The 12,131-nt window shown below is 60.5% G+C and overlaps 1 protein-coding gene across 1 annotated transcript; it reads left to right on the top strand.

Annotated features, from left to right (window-relative positions):
- The first annotated feature begins 133 nt into the window (after positions 1–133).
- RNF40 (ring finger protein 40) lies at positions 134–11,794 on the top strand. Its single transcript, XM_032328353.1, has 19 exons — positions 134–508; positions 883–1,050; positions 1,184–1,325; positions 1,988–2,194; positions 2,728–2,849; positions 2,951–3,097; positions 3,191–3,265; positions 4,168–4,287; positions 4,383–4,562; positions 4,756–4,891; positions 5,765–5,886; positions 5,968–6,395; positions 6,482–6,599; positions 6,718–6,867; positions 7,019–7,231; positions 7,312–7,437; positions 8,376–8,516; positions 8,626–8,727; positions 10,525–11,794. Exons 1-19 carry the CDS (start codon positions 377–379, stop codon positions 10,699–10,701), a joined length of 3,006 nt encoding a protein of 1,001 aa, XP_032184244.1. The 5' UTR covers positions 134–376; the 3' UTR covers positions 10,702–11,794.
- Positions 11,795–12,131: the final 337 nt, after the last annotated feature.

Here is a 12,131-nt window from a genome sequence, read left to right as displayed (position 1 = left end):
GGTGTCCGTTGCCACGGGAACTGTCTGCTGGCCAATCACCGGGAGAAAGAGGAAGAGACCGAACCGGGCCCGAGAGGCGGGACAAAGCGCGACCAATAGAAACAGGAAATGCAGTTTCGCCACATCCGGCACTGCCTGCGGCGCCTGCGCTGTGCGCTGAGGAGGCCGGTGACGTCCGGCGAAGTCCAAGATGGCGCGAGGCCGGGTCCGCCGCGGGTGAGGGTCCCGGGCAGGTGTGTGCGGGGAAGGCCTGGGGCTGCGGAGCACTGGCCGCCTCGCCACCTCTGCTCTCTGTCGTCTTCAGGTGACGGAAGTGCCGCCGACGCCCTCCTGACGTCCCTCGGGAGACCCTGCGGCGCTCCTCGCAGCCGCGGCCATGTCCGGACCCGGCAACAAACGCGCCGCCGGCGACGGGGGCTCGGGGCCCCCGGAGAAGAAGCTGAGCCGCGAGGAGAAGACCACCACCACGCTGATAGAGCCCATTCGCCTGGGGGGCATCTCGTCCACGGTGCGTGGGCTCCGGCCCGGCCCTCCCAGCTTGTCCCATCTCCGAGCGCCGAATCGTCGGAGCCTGGGCTCCCTGCTCCCCAGGCCGAGCGGGGGCCGCTTCCAGCACGCGCTGCTGAGAGAAGCCGGGGACTGACCTCTGCCTGCTTTCTGCAGATAGGGGAACGGGTTGGCAGCAGCGCGCGACCTGTCAGAGACCGAGAGTTAGACGGAGGCAGAAGCAGACCTTGGCCCCCCGCACGATTAGGGGCTTTCTCCTGGGCGCCTAGATGTCCGTAGATCCTGCCGGTGGTTAGGGTGGGGGTCCTGCCCCCGCCGCCCCAGCGCGCCCTTCTCTCCCTCTCTGATTGCTCTCCTTTTGTTCTCCTTTGGTAGGAGGAGATGGACCTCAAGGTTCTGCAGTTCAAGAACAAGAAACTAGCAGAGCGGTTGGAACAGCGGCAGGCTTGTGAAGACGAGCTCCGAGAGCGAATCGAGAAGCTGGAGAAGCGGCAGGCCACAGATGACGCCACGCTCCTCATTGTCAATCGCTACTGGGCCCAGGTGGCTGCCCCTCTGCTTCCCAAGACCCGGCCTTGATCCCGCTGCCCGTCCTCTGCTGCTCTCCTGGAAAACGAGCGTCATGCTGGGAAGCACCTGAGGGATTCATAACATTTTTGGTGCTTTCTCCCTTCAGCTGGATGAAACTGTGGAAGCCCTTCTCCGACACCATGAGAGCCAGGGGGAGCTGTCTGGAGGGACAGAGGCGCCTGGGACCCAGGAGGGGCCGACGCGTGATGAGACCCCTCTCACAGAGCCAGGGACATCGGACCTGAGGGGTAGGGCCAGAGCCCTAGGAGCTGGGGAGCTTAATTAAGTCCTGGGAACGGTCCTGCTGAAGAGGGAACTTTTGTATTAACCTCCTGAGTTCCTGACCACCCTTCACACAGACACACATCTGACTTCATGTTTGGATAGCGAGAAGTAGCGGTTAAGGACTCGGGCCCCAGGCTTTGGAATCTGAGTGACCTGGTTCATAGTGCGTGTCAGGTTTGACACTCATTTAATTCAGAAAGTAACAATACCAAGTGATAATTGTGAGTTCATACTGTAACAGCCTTGGGTGAGACAAAGATAAGCCAAAAAAGAAACACTGTCTTTGCCATCGGGGAGGAAGTGATTATAAACCACAAGTAAAAAGAATAGGAGCCCATGAAAGGGCATTAGTGTATGTGCACTTGTGTGTGGGTCTCGTTGAGTTGGCGAAGACAGAGGCGGCTTCCCTGAGGAATGATTTGGAAGCTCCGTGGCCTTGGAATTACTTTAGTTTCCTGGGCCTCCGTAGTTTCACTTTGATGATGGGGACACCAGTGTATTAACGGGCACTGCGTGTGTTGAATCAGGGTGTCAAAGGGCTCAGTCTGGAACTTGGTATGGAGTGGCGGTAACTGCTGCTCTCAACCTCCTGAGATCCTCATGAGGGTCTGTCCACCTCCCACAGAGCCCCTGCCCGTGCAGCTGCGGCCCCCGCTCAGTGAGCCAGCCTTGGCTTTTGTGGTGGCCCTGGGCGCCAGCAGTAGTGAGGAGGTGGAGCTGCAGCTGCAGGGCCGGATGGAGTTCTCCAAGGCCGCCGTGTCCCGAGTCGTGGAGGCCTCAGACCGCCTGCAGCGCCGGGTGGAGGAACTCTGTCAGCGAGTGTACAGCCGAGGTTAGTTCTCTGTGTCCCACCGCAGAGGTGTCCGTCCCCACTTGTGTCTGGTTGTGTCCCCCCAATGCCCGGGTCCAGGGGCAGCCAAAATTCTCCAGGGAATGAATTAGCCACGTTCTTGGGAAAGCGGTAGTTAGTAGATGCGGCTCTGCCCTTGGTTCGTGGGTTGCGCTCCAGAGAGGAGGGAGGAGTTGATGCTTCTGGGGCCACTGCCTTCCAGCTGGAGACTTCTCTGGAACACTTTGCACAGATCTTAGTTGCAGTGGCTGGCCCACAAAGCGTAGTAGCAAGTGTCCAGGCCTTGCAGGCTGACAGGCTCTCCCAGCCCTAGTCCTGTCATTCTGGGCAGATGGTTCTCCTCTCTGAGCTGGTTTCCTCCTTTGTGCAGTGGAGATAAAAGACTCCGGGCTTTGTCCTGAGAAACGGGCAAGACAGCTGGTGGATCACCCTGGGCACATAGCAGACTCCAGAATGAGTTAGTACTTTGCCCCATGGCCCTGGATTTGGCTCTTACCCGAGCCCTGCCTTCTCAGGGGACAGTGAGCCCCCCGGTGAGGTGGCTCGGGCACGCACCCGGGAGCTGGGTCGTGAGAACCGGCGGCTGCAGGACTTGGCCACCCAGCTACAGGAGAAGCACCACCGCATCTCGTTGGAGGTGGGATTAAAACCAGGGCAGGGTTTGGATTAGACGCATACGAAGGCTCTCAGGGACCCAAGTTCCCTGCTCTAAGCATCTGACCCTGTCATTGTCTCCAGTACTCTGAGCTCCAGGATAAAGTGACATCAGCAGAGACCAAGGTGCTGGAGATGGAGACGACAGTGGAGGACCTGCAGTGGGACATTGAGAAGCTGCGCAAGCGTGAGCAGAAGCTCAATAAGCACCTGGCGGAAGCCTTAGAGCAGGTGGGGCTTGGGTGCTGGGTCAGACGGAGCCACGGCTAGGCACGTGGAGCCCTTGCTTCTCTCCTCCACCCCCATGGGTCTGTCTCTCCGCAGCTCAACTCTGGCTACTATGTGTCTGGGAGCTCCTCCGGCTTCCAGGGGGGCCAGATCACACTCAGCATGCAGAAGGTGAGTAGGCACCATTTTTCCAGTTCCTCCTACAGCCTCTGCCCCACCCATGAAAGTCCCCTCAGAGTTTAGGGCAGAGAGCTGCATGCTCTGAGTCCGTTCCCTGTCATTCATGCTGCTCTGTTTTATTCATTGATTTGTGTATTTAGTAAGTAATTGATAACATTAAATCGTAGGCACGGTGCTTGGAAGCAGGCACAGGCGAAGACAAAAGAGACAAAAAGCAGAGCTTTCATGGAACTAGGGTTCTAGTGGGGGGAATAAACAGGAAGTAAGATAGTTCATCAGGTGGTTAAAGGTGCCCCAAAGGAAAAGCACAGAAAAGACACAGACGAGGGCATTTGGGTGGTTTATCAGGTTAAGTGTGTGACTTCAGCTCGAGTCGTGATCACCAGGTCCTGGGGTCGAGTCCCCTGTCAGGCTCCCTGCTCAGTGGAGAGTCTGCTTCTCTCTGTCCCTACCCCGCTCATGCATGTGCACTCTCTCGCACATGAAAGTAAATAAACCTTCAGAAAAAAGGGAGAGGAAAGGGAAGTGTGTTGGAGTTGACTGGCATGCTTAGCTGAAGGAGCCGTCTCACCGGGAGGGCTGTCTCACTTCTTGTTCATCGAACATATTTTTTGGTCCTGTGAGGATCATTGTTCCCTGTTAAGCCTTAATTCAGGTTCCTTTTCAGGTCTTTCAGGAAGGTTTTTCTGATTTCCCTGTCAGTTATGAGCTTTGGTTCCCAGCACTGATCACGTAGTGTTTTCTCCCACTTACCTGGAAGCCCTTAGGAAAAGGCTTGGGTTTGGCTCGTCCCTGGGGCTTCAGAACCCATCACTGCCCGCCTTGGGTGGGGATGAGAGGGAAGCCCGCATCCCGGCCCGGCCCTGCCTCCCGTAGCTCCTCCCGTTCTGCAGTTTGAGATGCTGAATGCGGAGTTGGAGGAGAACCAGGAACTGGCCAACAGCCGGATGGCAGAGCTGGAGAAGCTGCAGGCCGAACTTCAGGGAGCTGTGCGGACCAACGAGCGCCTCAAGGTGGGCCCTGTTTGGGACCGGGAGGCCTAAACCTGCAAGGTAGTGGCCAGGTCCTGAATCCTGTTGCTGATCGCTGGTGGGCACCCTGGCCGTAGGTGGCCCTGCGGAGCCTTCCTGAGGAGGTGGTGCGGGAAACGGGGGAGTACCGAATGCTGCAGGCCCAGTTCTCGCTGCTCTACAACGAGTCTCTGCAAGTGAAGACGCAGCTTGATGAGGCCCGGGGGCTGCTGCTGGCTACCAAGAATTCCCACCTGAGACATATTGAGCACATGGAGGTACGGCCTTGGAGCAGACCTCAGGGTCAAGGTGTCGCTGGCCTTTGCAGCCCCTGTGTGCTGCCAGGGGTCCCTTGGGAATAAGTTCGCCCCAAGCCTCGGAGGCCTGAGGTGGGGGGGTGGGGGGATGCGAGGAAAGGAGTTTGCTAGGGGGCTCAGGGGTCGTGTGGGTCCTTGACGCTTCAACCTACAGAGCGATGAGCTGGGGCTGCAGAAGAAGCTGCGCACGGAGGTCATCCAGCTGGAGGACACGCTGGCCCAGGTACGCAAGGAGTACGAGATGCTGCGCATCGAGTTCGAACAGAACCTGGCGGCCAACGAGCAGGCGGGTACGTGGTGAGAGCAGGGTGGAGGGGGGACCTCATCTGGGATTGCTCGTCCCTGCTGTGGGGTTGCCGCTTATCCAGATGCGAGGGGGTGAAGCCCCTTCCTTTCGCAGAGCCTCCTCTCCCTGGCCAAAACGGGGCTCCTGCCACTGGACTCAAAGGCACGGTGAGGGTCACAACCAGGTGAGGTGGCTGACAGAGCAGGCACAGCCAGAACATGAGCTCTCGGCCCCGCCTGTGGTTCTCTGGCCCTACCGTGTCTCTCTCAGAGGTATTCGCTCATTTTACGAAGATTTTTGAACACGATCGATGAGCCGGGCTCTTTTCCAGGCTTTGGGATTATGTCCATGAACAAAACACAGACGATCCCTGGTATTGTGGAACGGTATTGTAGCGAAGGAAGGCAACAAAGTAAAAAATAGACCTGCCTAACCAGATCTTAGATGGTGGCAAATATGTCCAGAAGAAGAAAGCAGGGAAGAAAGATAGGAAGCATGGGGAGAAGGGGTTGGGGTCTCGGTTCTGGAGGCCAGAGAAGTGAAATTTACAAGGTGACGTCTGTTTAAAAGTACAAAGAAAGCGGACTCATTTACTTGGGTGAATATTGCTCTTATGTTCCTTTAAAGGAAATTTGGAAACACTAAAACAAAATCTACATCAACAGAAATAACTCAAGTAGGGAGTCTCATGTTAGTTTTGGGTGAGTTTCCTTTGAGGCTAGGTTATCACTTTGAGGTGATCACGCTCTGTATAAGGCCTCCGTTGCCCTGTCGTCCGCAGTGGGAGTGATGGCTGCGGCTCCCCTTCTTCCCCCACGGAGGGCTTGGGCCCCTTGTGCCGAGGCCGTCGAACTACTTCTTCCCAACCCTCTCCTAGGACCCATCAACCGGGAGATGCGCCACCTGATCAGCAGCCTCCAGAACCACAACCACCAGCTGAAGGGGGACGCCCAGCGGTACAAGCGGAAGCTGCGGGAAGTGCAGGCTGAGATCGGCAAGGTGAGGGGGCTGCCTGGGAAGACCCTTGGCTGGACCTGGGCGACCACTGTCTCACCTCAGCCCTGTTCTCTGTCTTTGCAGCTCCGGGCCCAGGCCAGCGGCTCAACCCACTCCATCCCCAGCCTGGGCCACCCAGAGGACTCCAGCCTCAGTGCCCCGGCCCCAGGGAAAGAAGAGGGTGGGCCAGGCCCTGTCACTGCCCCTGAGGGCAGAAAGGAGATGGCTTCAGTGCCTGGTGCCACCACCACTGCCTCCTCGGTGAAGAAGGACGAGCTGGTCCCCTCTGAGGAGGATGCCCAGGCCCTAACTCCTGGGTCCCAGGGCTCCTCTTCTCGGGGCCGAGAACCTGAGCCCCGGCCCAAGCGGGAGCTTCGGGAGCGGGAAGGGCCTGGCCTGGGACCCCCATCTGTAGCCTCAGCTCTCTCAAGGGCTGATCGGGAGAAGGCCAAGGTGGAGGAGGCCAAGAGGAAGGAGTCAGAGCTCCTCAAAGGTCTCCGAGCAGAGCTCAAGTGAGCCCCTCTTCCTGTTTCCCTCGCACCCCTGCCAAAGTGGCCTCCAGCCCCAGTCACCAAGCCTTCCTCCTGTGGCTCCCCAGGAAGGCCCAAGAAAGCCAGAAGGAGATGAAGCTGCTGCTGGACATGTACAAGTCGGCACCCAAGGAACAGCGGGATAAGGTGCAGCTCATGGCAGCTGAACGCAAGGCCAAGGCTGAGGTGAGGACAGGTAGGGCCTGCAGCGCCTGCACAGAGGCTGCGCTGGGGAGTGCTGACCAGAGCAGTGCCCCGGGCCAGCAGCAGGCTGTGGCCAGCGCTCACTCTCTGGTGGCTGTAGGTTGATGAGCTGCGGAACCGTATTCGGGAACTGGAGGAGAGGGACAGGCGGGAAAGCAAAAAAATCGCGGACGAGGACGCCCTGCGGCGCATTCGGCAGGCGGAGGAGCAGATCGAGCACCTGCAGCGCAAGCTGGGTGCTACCAAGCAGGTGAGAGCCCCTGCGGTCCGCCTGCTTCTGAGTGTTGGGATTCCCGTAACTCCTTGTGGAGCGCGTCCAGCAGATGGTCGGGGCCCACGCTGTTCAGCCCTGTTCTCCCACGGTGTCCGTATGCGGGGTCCTCTTCGCCCGTTTGCCGCAGGAAGAAGAGGCTCTGCTGTCCGAGATGGATGTGACCGGCCAGGCTTTCGAAGACATGCAGGAGCAGAACGGGCGGCTGCTGCAGCAGCTTCGGGAGAAGGATGACGCCAACTTCAAGCTGATGTCGGAGCGGATCAAGGCCAACCAGATTCACAAGCTGCTGCGGGAGGAGAAGGACGAGCTGGGCGAGCAAGTTCTGGGGCTGAAGTCCCAGGTAAGGCTGCTTGGGGCTTGCGGGCTGGAGCCGGAAGGGCCAGCGGCTCCCCAGCACTGAGCCAGCACCCCTGACCTCAGGTGGATGCCCAGCTGCTGACCGTGCAGAAGCTGGAGGAGAAAGAGCGGGCCTTGCAGGGCAGCCTTGGGGGTGTGGAGAAGGAGCTGACGCTGCGCAGCCAGGCCCTGGAGCTCAACAAGAGGAAGGTGAGGCCAGGCCCCAGGGGAGAAAGCAGCCTGAGATGGCGGCTCACAGCTGAAGCCTTGCTGTGCCCCGGCTCCCAGCCCAGCTCACGTCTGGACGGCTTACCGTGCTCCAGTCCCCGCGCTGAGCCTTATCTCTGGCCGCTTGCATTTTGGTCTCGGAACGGTCGTGAGGCGGTGTGTGGTGTTGCTTGCTTTCCTCAGTAGGGCGGGCAGCCGACTTGCTCAGGAAAGAGCGGACCTGGAATTGGGCCCTGGATCTCCTTGGCTCCATAACCCACGTTTTGGGCACTGTGTTGCTTAGCTGTAAAGTAGGCATGCTGGTCCTTGTCACAGAGTTGTATGCACCCTCAGGCTGGAGGTCAATATTGGTTTTCATTTTCTTCCCCATTTCCTTCCTTCATTAAAGCAGTCGTAGTCATGCCCTTGCTGTGAGCCCGCGGCACTGAGTGCTGGGGAGAACCTGGAACCAGGGGGCCCTACCAGAGGTGGGACCCTCCGGTCTCGAGGGGCAAATAACCAGCCAATAATCCCACAGGAGAAATAGGCTGTTGCTGATCCCAGTAAGTCTTGTGAAGGACACTAAGGTGCCGTGAAAGAAAAACGGGGGAGCCTGGCTCGGGAGCGGAGTGTGAGCTGGGGCTTGGGGGGCCACCGGGAAGAAGTGTGTGCGCTGTGGGAGTTGAGGGCAGCAGAGAAGAGCCCCGCGGAGGCTGAAGGATGGGCTGCGCATCATGCGGCCGTGGGGGGGAGTGTGTCGGAGCTGTGAACGGGGGGAGGCGAAAGTGGGGAGGTCAGGAGGCAGGACTGAATCTCGCGACGACACCGGACTTGATCCAAAAGCGAGAGTCACTGGAACACGGAGCACAGGCATCCGGAGCGCGGCTCGGCACGCCTGACTCCCAGGCTCAGGTGATCGGTGCCCCCCATCCCACCCGCAGGCTGTGGAAGCGGCCCAGCTGGCCGAGGATTTGAAGGTGCAGCTGGAGCACGTGCAGACGCGGCTGCGAGAGATCCAGCCCTGCCTGGCGGAGAGCCGGGCTGCTCGTGAGAAGGAGAGCTTCAATCTCAAGAGGGCTCAGGTGTGTGCGTGGGGCAGGGGCCGTGTGGCTCGGGGTCCCTGCTGTGGCCTGGGGCTGGGTGCTTCCGGAGGAGAACCCTTGCACTTAAGCTGGTCACCCCCCGCCCCAGGAGGACATCTCGCGGCTGCGGCGCAAGCTGGAGAAGCAGCGGAAGGTGGAGGTGTACGCGGACGCCGACGAGATCCTCCAGGAGGAGATCAAGGAGTACAAGGTGGGGCTCGGGGCGGAGGCAGGCCCCGGCACCCAGGAACTCGCAGATGGCGAGTTGGTGACCGCTGGAGTGCACAGTCTGGGGACCCCCGAAACGAGTCGCAGAAAGTGGACAGCACCTTGGTTGTGGGGACTCGAACAGCTGCCCAGGTGCCGTGTGTGTGCTTGGGCCAGGCCCGGGCGTGGGAGGGCCTGGAGCTAGCCTGAGTGTCGGACTCTTGAAGCCGACCAAGAGGAGGCGGCCGAGTATTCTGAGTGATGCGCGCTGTGGCGGCAGAGGCCGGGCGCATGGCAGCTCCGGGGGTTAGCAGGCTTCCTGGAATGACTGTCATCCGAGGGAAACCTGAGGCGTCAGACCCTGGAGCGTGTGGTGGGTCCGGCTGAGCTGCGTGGCTTATCCTGCTGGCCGCATGGAGACGTCAAAGGGTTTTAAGCCAGAGAGTGATGTGGCCTGATGTGCTGTTAGATTCCGCAGAGGAGGGGCAGACTAGAGGCAGAGAAGTCCGTTCCACTGTTGGAGTCACTGAGGCAAAGAGTGGACAGGGAGCTAGCCTGGGTGTGCGACGGATCAGGAGGCGGAAGTGCTCGGACTCCGCGTGGGTCGATGCGCAGAGGGAGGAGGCGGGAGGTGCTGAGCGCGCCGGCGTCCCGGATTTGAGAAACGAGCTGGGTGACTAGGGGCACGTGACGGCATTAGGGAGACTGTGGAGAAGCAGGTGGTGGCGGACGGTGTGTCTCCAGGATGTTGAAAATGAGGTGCCCGGGGGAAGCTTGCTGGGGAGGCCCTTGAAGCAGGAGACTGTCTGGACGACAGGGGGTTGGGGGGTCGTGAGCAGAGGCAGCGGGGGGTGGGGGACTCCCATCAGCTGTGGTCCCCCAGGGTGGGTCTGTGGCCCGGTAAGAGACGGCCCATTCTTTCCCCTTGGGAGCCCCAAAGCCTCCGTGAGAGAGGAAGAGAAGCCTGTGGTTTGGCCCTGAGGAAGCAGAGGCAGCTGGGGGCCGGCCGTGGGGCGGGGGGGAAGGTTTCCCAGATGAGAGAGCTTGCCTGGGGTGGGTTGCGAGCTGGGGAACGCCTGATGCTGGCGCGGTCGGCTGGGCTGCGGTTTCAAGCCGGGCGAGCGGAGGAGGACTGTTTGGGAGTGGATGGACTCCCGGACGTAGAGGTGAGATCTGGTGGCCGGGGGGGGGGGGGGGGGGGGGGGGCGCCAGGAGAGGAGATTTGTAAACCTTCGTAGAGAAGAGTGAGTCCGGGGACCCAGCCAGATCTCTGGGTGGCACCAGGCGTGCGCTCAGTTCAGGGTAGAGACGGCGGATTTCTAGTGGCACCGCTCTGCCCGGCTGTGACTTAGCAGGTGCGGAGGTGGCACCGCTCTGCCCGGCTGTGACTTAGCAGGTGCGGAGGTGGCACCGCTCTGCCCGGCTGTGACTTAGCAGGTGCGGAGAAGGAGAGGTAGACAGACAGCTTCAGCTAAGACTGGGGTTTGGCCAGAGGCGGCCAGAGGAGTGAGGGCTCGAGCCCCAGGGCAGAGGAGCCCAGGCTGAGCCTGTAGAGTGTCAGCCTTGAGCGGGGACGTGTTGTTCACGGGTACCGGTGAGCAGGGTAGAATCCAGACTCTGCTTTTGTCAAGTCCCGAGAGCTTGCTCAGTCCTTGTCCAGAGAGCGCTCTGCCCACCTCTTGGTTCTGGGGAGAGTTAGAGTCTGTATGTGGTGGGCGTGGCCTGGACCACCTCTTGCCCTCAGCTCGGGGTCTGGGTGCCATCAGGACTGGGCCCGAGCTGCTGCCTTTGCCCGGCCTAGGCGCGGCTGACCTGCCCCTGCTGTAACACCCGCAAGAAGGACGCGGTCCTTACCAAGTGCTTCCACGTCTTCTGCTTCGAGTGTGTGCGGGGCCGCTACGAGGCCCGCCAGAGGAAGTGCCCCAAGTGCAACGCGGCCTTCGGTGCCCACGACTTCCACCGCGTCTACATCAGCTGAACCCGCAACTCAGGGGACTTCGGAACACCCACGGACCCGGGGGCTGTGCCTCCAGTCCCTCCCTACCCCACGTTCAGTGGCCCCTACGCTCCATTCCAGACCCTGTGGGCCCAGCCCCTCTCCACCTCATTGGTTTGGGGGTCCCAGTGCATGCTGGTGGGAGTAAGATCTGTCACGTTCCATTCTGTCTTCTCCCCACAGTCAGAGATGTAGGCTGGGGTGCAGCTGCCCTGCAGGAGGGGTCTGCTCTGAGCAGCTTGTGGAGCCTGGAGCACTCACCTGAGCTTCCCGGAAGCTGGCCCTAGCCCTTCTCCACAGGCTGACTCCTAGTCCGCCGTCTCCACGGGCCCATCCTAGTCCAAAGGGTGCGATCCCCCAGGCTGTGACCTCCTACCCAAGAGAATGCTCATTTGCTACCTGCTTACCCACAAGTGAGGACCAAGGGTGGGCCACTTTCCCCAGCCCCTCAACTCTAGGGCCCAGGGAGACTGTCCACACTTGGGTGGGGCGTCCCTCCTGTGGAGTCCCCTGGGCTCTTTGGTCTGGCTGTTACGCTAAGGGCCTAAGGAGGTACCCCCTGGGTGGGGGGCACGGCCCTCTTTTGGGGGGATTCCGGCTGCTGCGGTCGCCTTGCCCTCATCTCCGGAGTGCTGAAGCAAGATCATCAGTTTCTATTCCGATCAGCCTCCCCCACACCATCTCTGTTTCTTTTCCAAACCCACTCCCCTGCCCCCGTCCCGTGCTTCCCAAGACTCCACTGGGTCCCCAGCCTGACCCTGCTTTCATCTTGATGGCCTTAACTGCAGTGGAGGCGGAGTTTCCCAGGAGGGGAAGGGACAGACGAGTGGCTGGGCCAACTTCCAATCATTCCAGGTGGAGGAGCTTCATCGAACACCCTGTGACTGAGCCTGTCCCCGTGATGCTCCCTGTGCTGCCTGCCCAAGCAAACGCCCATGGGGTGCGAAGGCGGCAGACGGGGGCCTGGAAGGTGGAGCTGCCGGCAGGTGCAGGGTCCGTTCAGACCCGCACGCCCTGCTCTAGAGAGCTCTTGTACAGGCTGTTAATTGTTAGGAATAAACGTCCCCCTCAGCCTACACTCTGAGTAGCCAGGCTTCCTGCCCTAAATGTCCCAGGTTTGGGCTGCTACACTTCTCCCGTCGCTGCCCTGGCTGGCACGGGAACCCCAAGGTCCTCCATAGACCTCCCCCTAAGCACCCAAGCATCGAGTTCCATTTGGACCTAACTGCCGCCCCGGACGCCGGAGTCCGCTCGCAGGAGGAGCACGTCTGCAGGGAGAAGGCGCCCATTCGTGCGTGCAGCCGGGACCTCGCTGCCCGCCCCCGTGGTGGTGACGCTCCGCGGGGATCCTGGCGGCCCTGCAGCCCCTCCGCCGGGCTCGCCGCGCCCCTCGCACGCATGGGCTGCCGGGA

Source organism: Mustela erminea, chromosome 20 (assembly GCF_009829155.1).
Source record: "Mustela erminea isolate mMusErm1 chromosome 20, mMusErm1.Pri, whole genome shotgun sequence".
NCBI classification, from domain to species: domain Eukaryota; kingdom Metazoa; phylum Chordata; class Mammalia; order Carnivora; family Mustelidae; genus Mustela; species Mustela erminea.
This window is presented reverse-complemented; position numbering and strand designations above follow the sequence as displayed.

What these genes read in the sequence shown, in the direction of transcription:
- RNF40 (XM_032328353.1), top strand. Translation starts at nt 377, where the DNA reads ATGTCCGGACCCGGCAACAAACGCGCCGCCGGCGACGGGGGCTCGGGG. An exon ending in GGCGGCCAACGAGCAGGCGG is followed by an intron (nt 4,892 to 5,764) that starts GTACGTGGTGAG and finishes ACCCTCTCCTAG; the next exon opens with GACCCATCAACCGGGAGATG. An exon ending in AGCTGGGTGCTACCAAGCAG is followed by an intron (nt 6,868 to 7,018) that starts GTGAGAGCCCCT and finishes CGTTTGCCGCAG; the next exon opens with GAAGAAGAGGCTCTGCTGTC.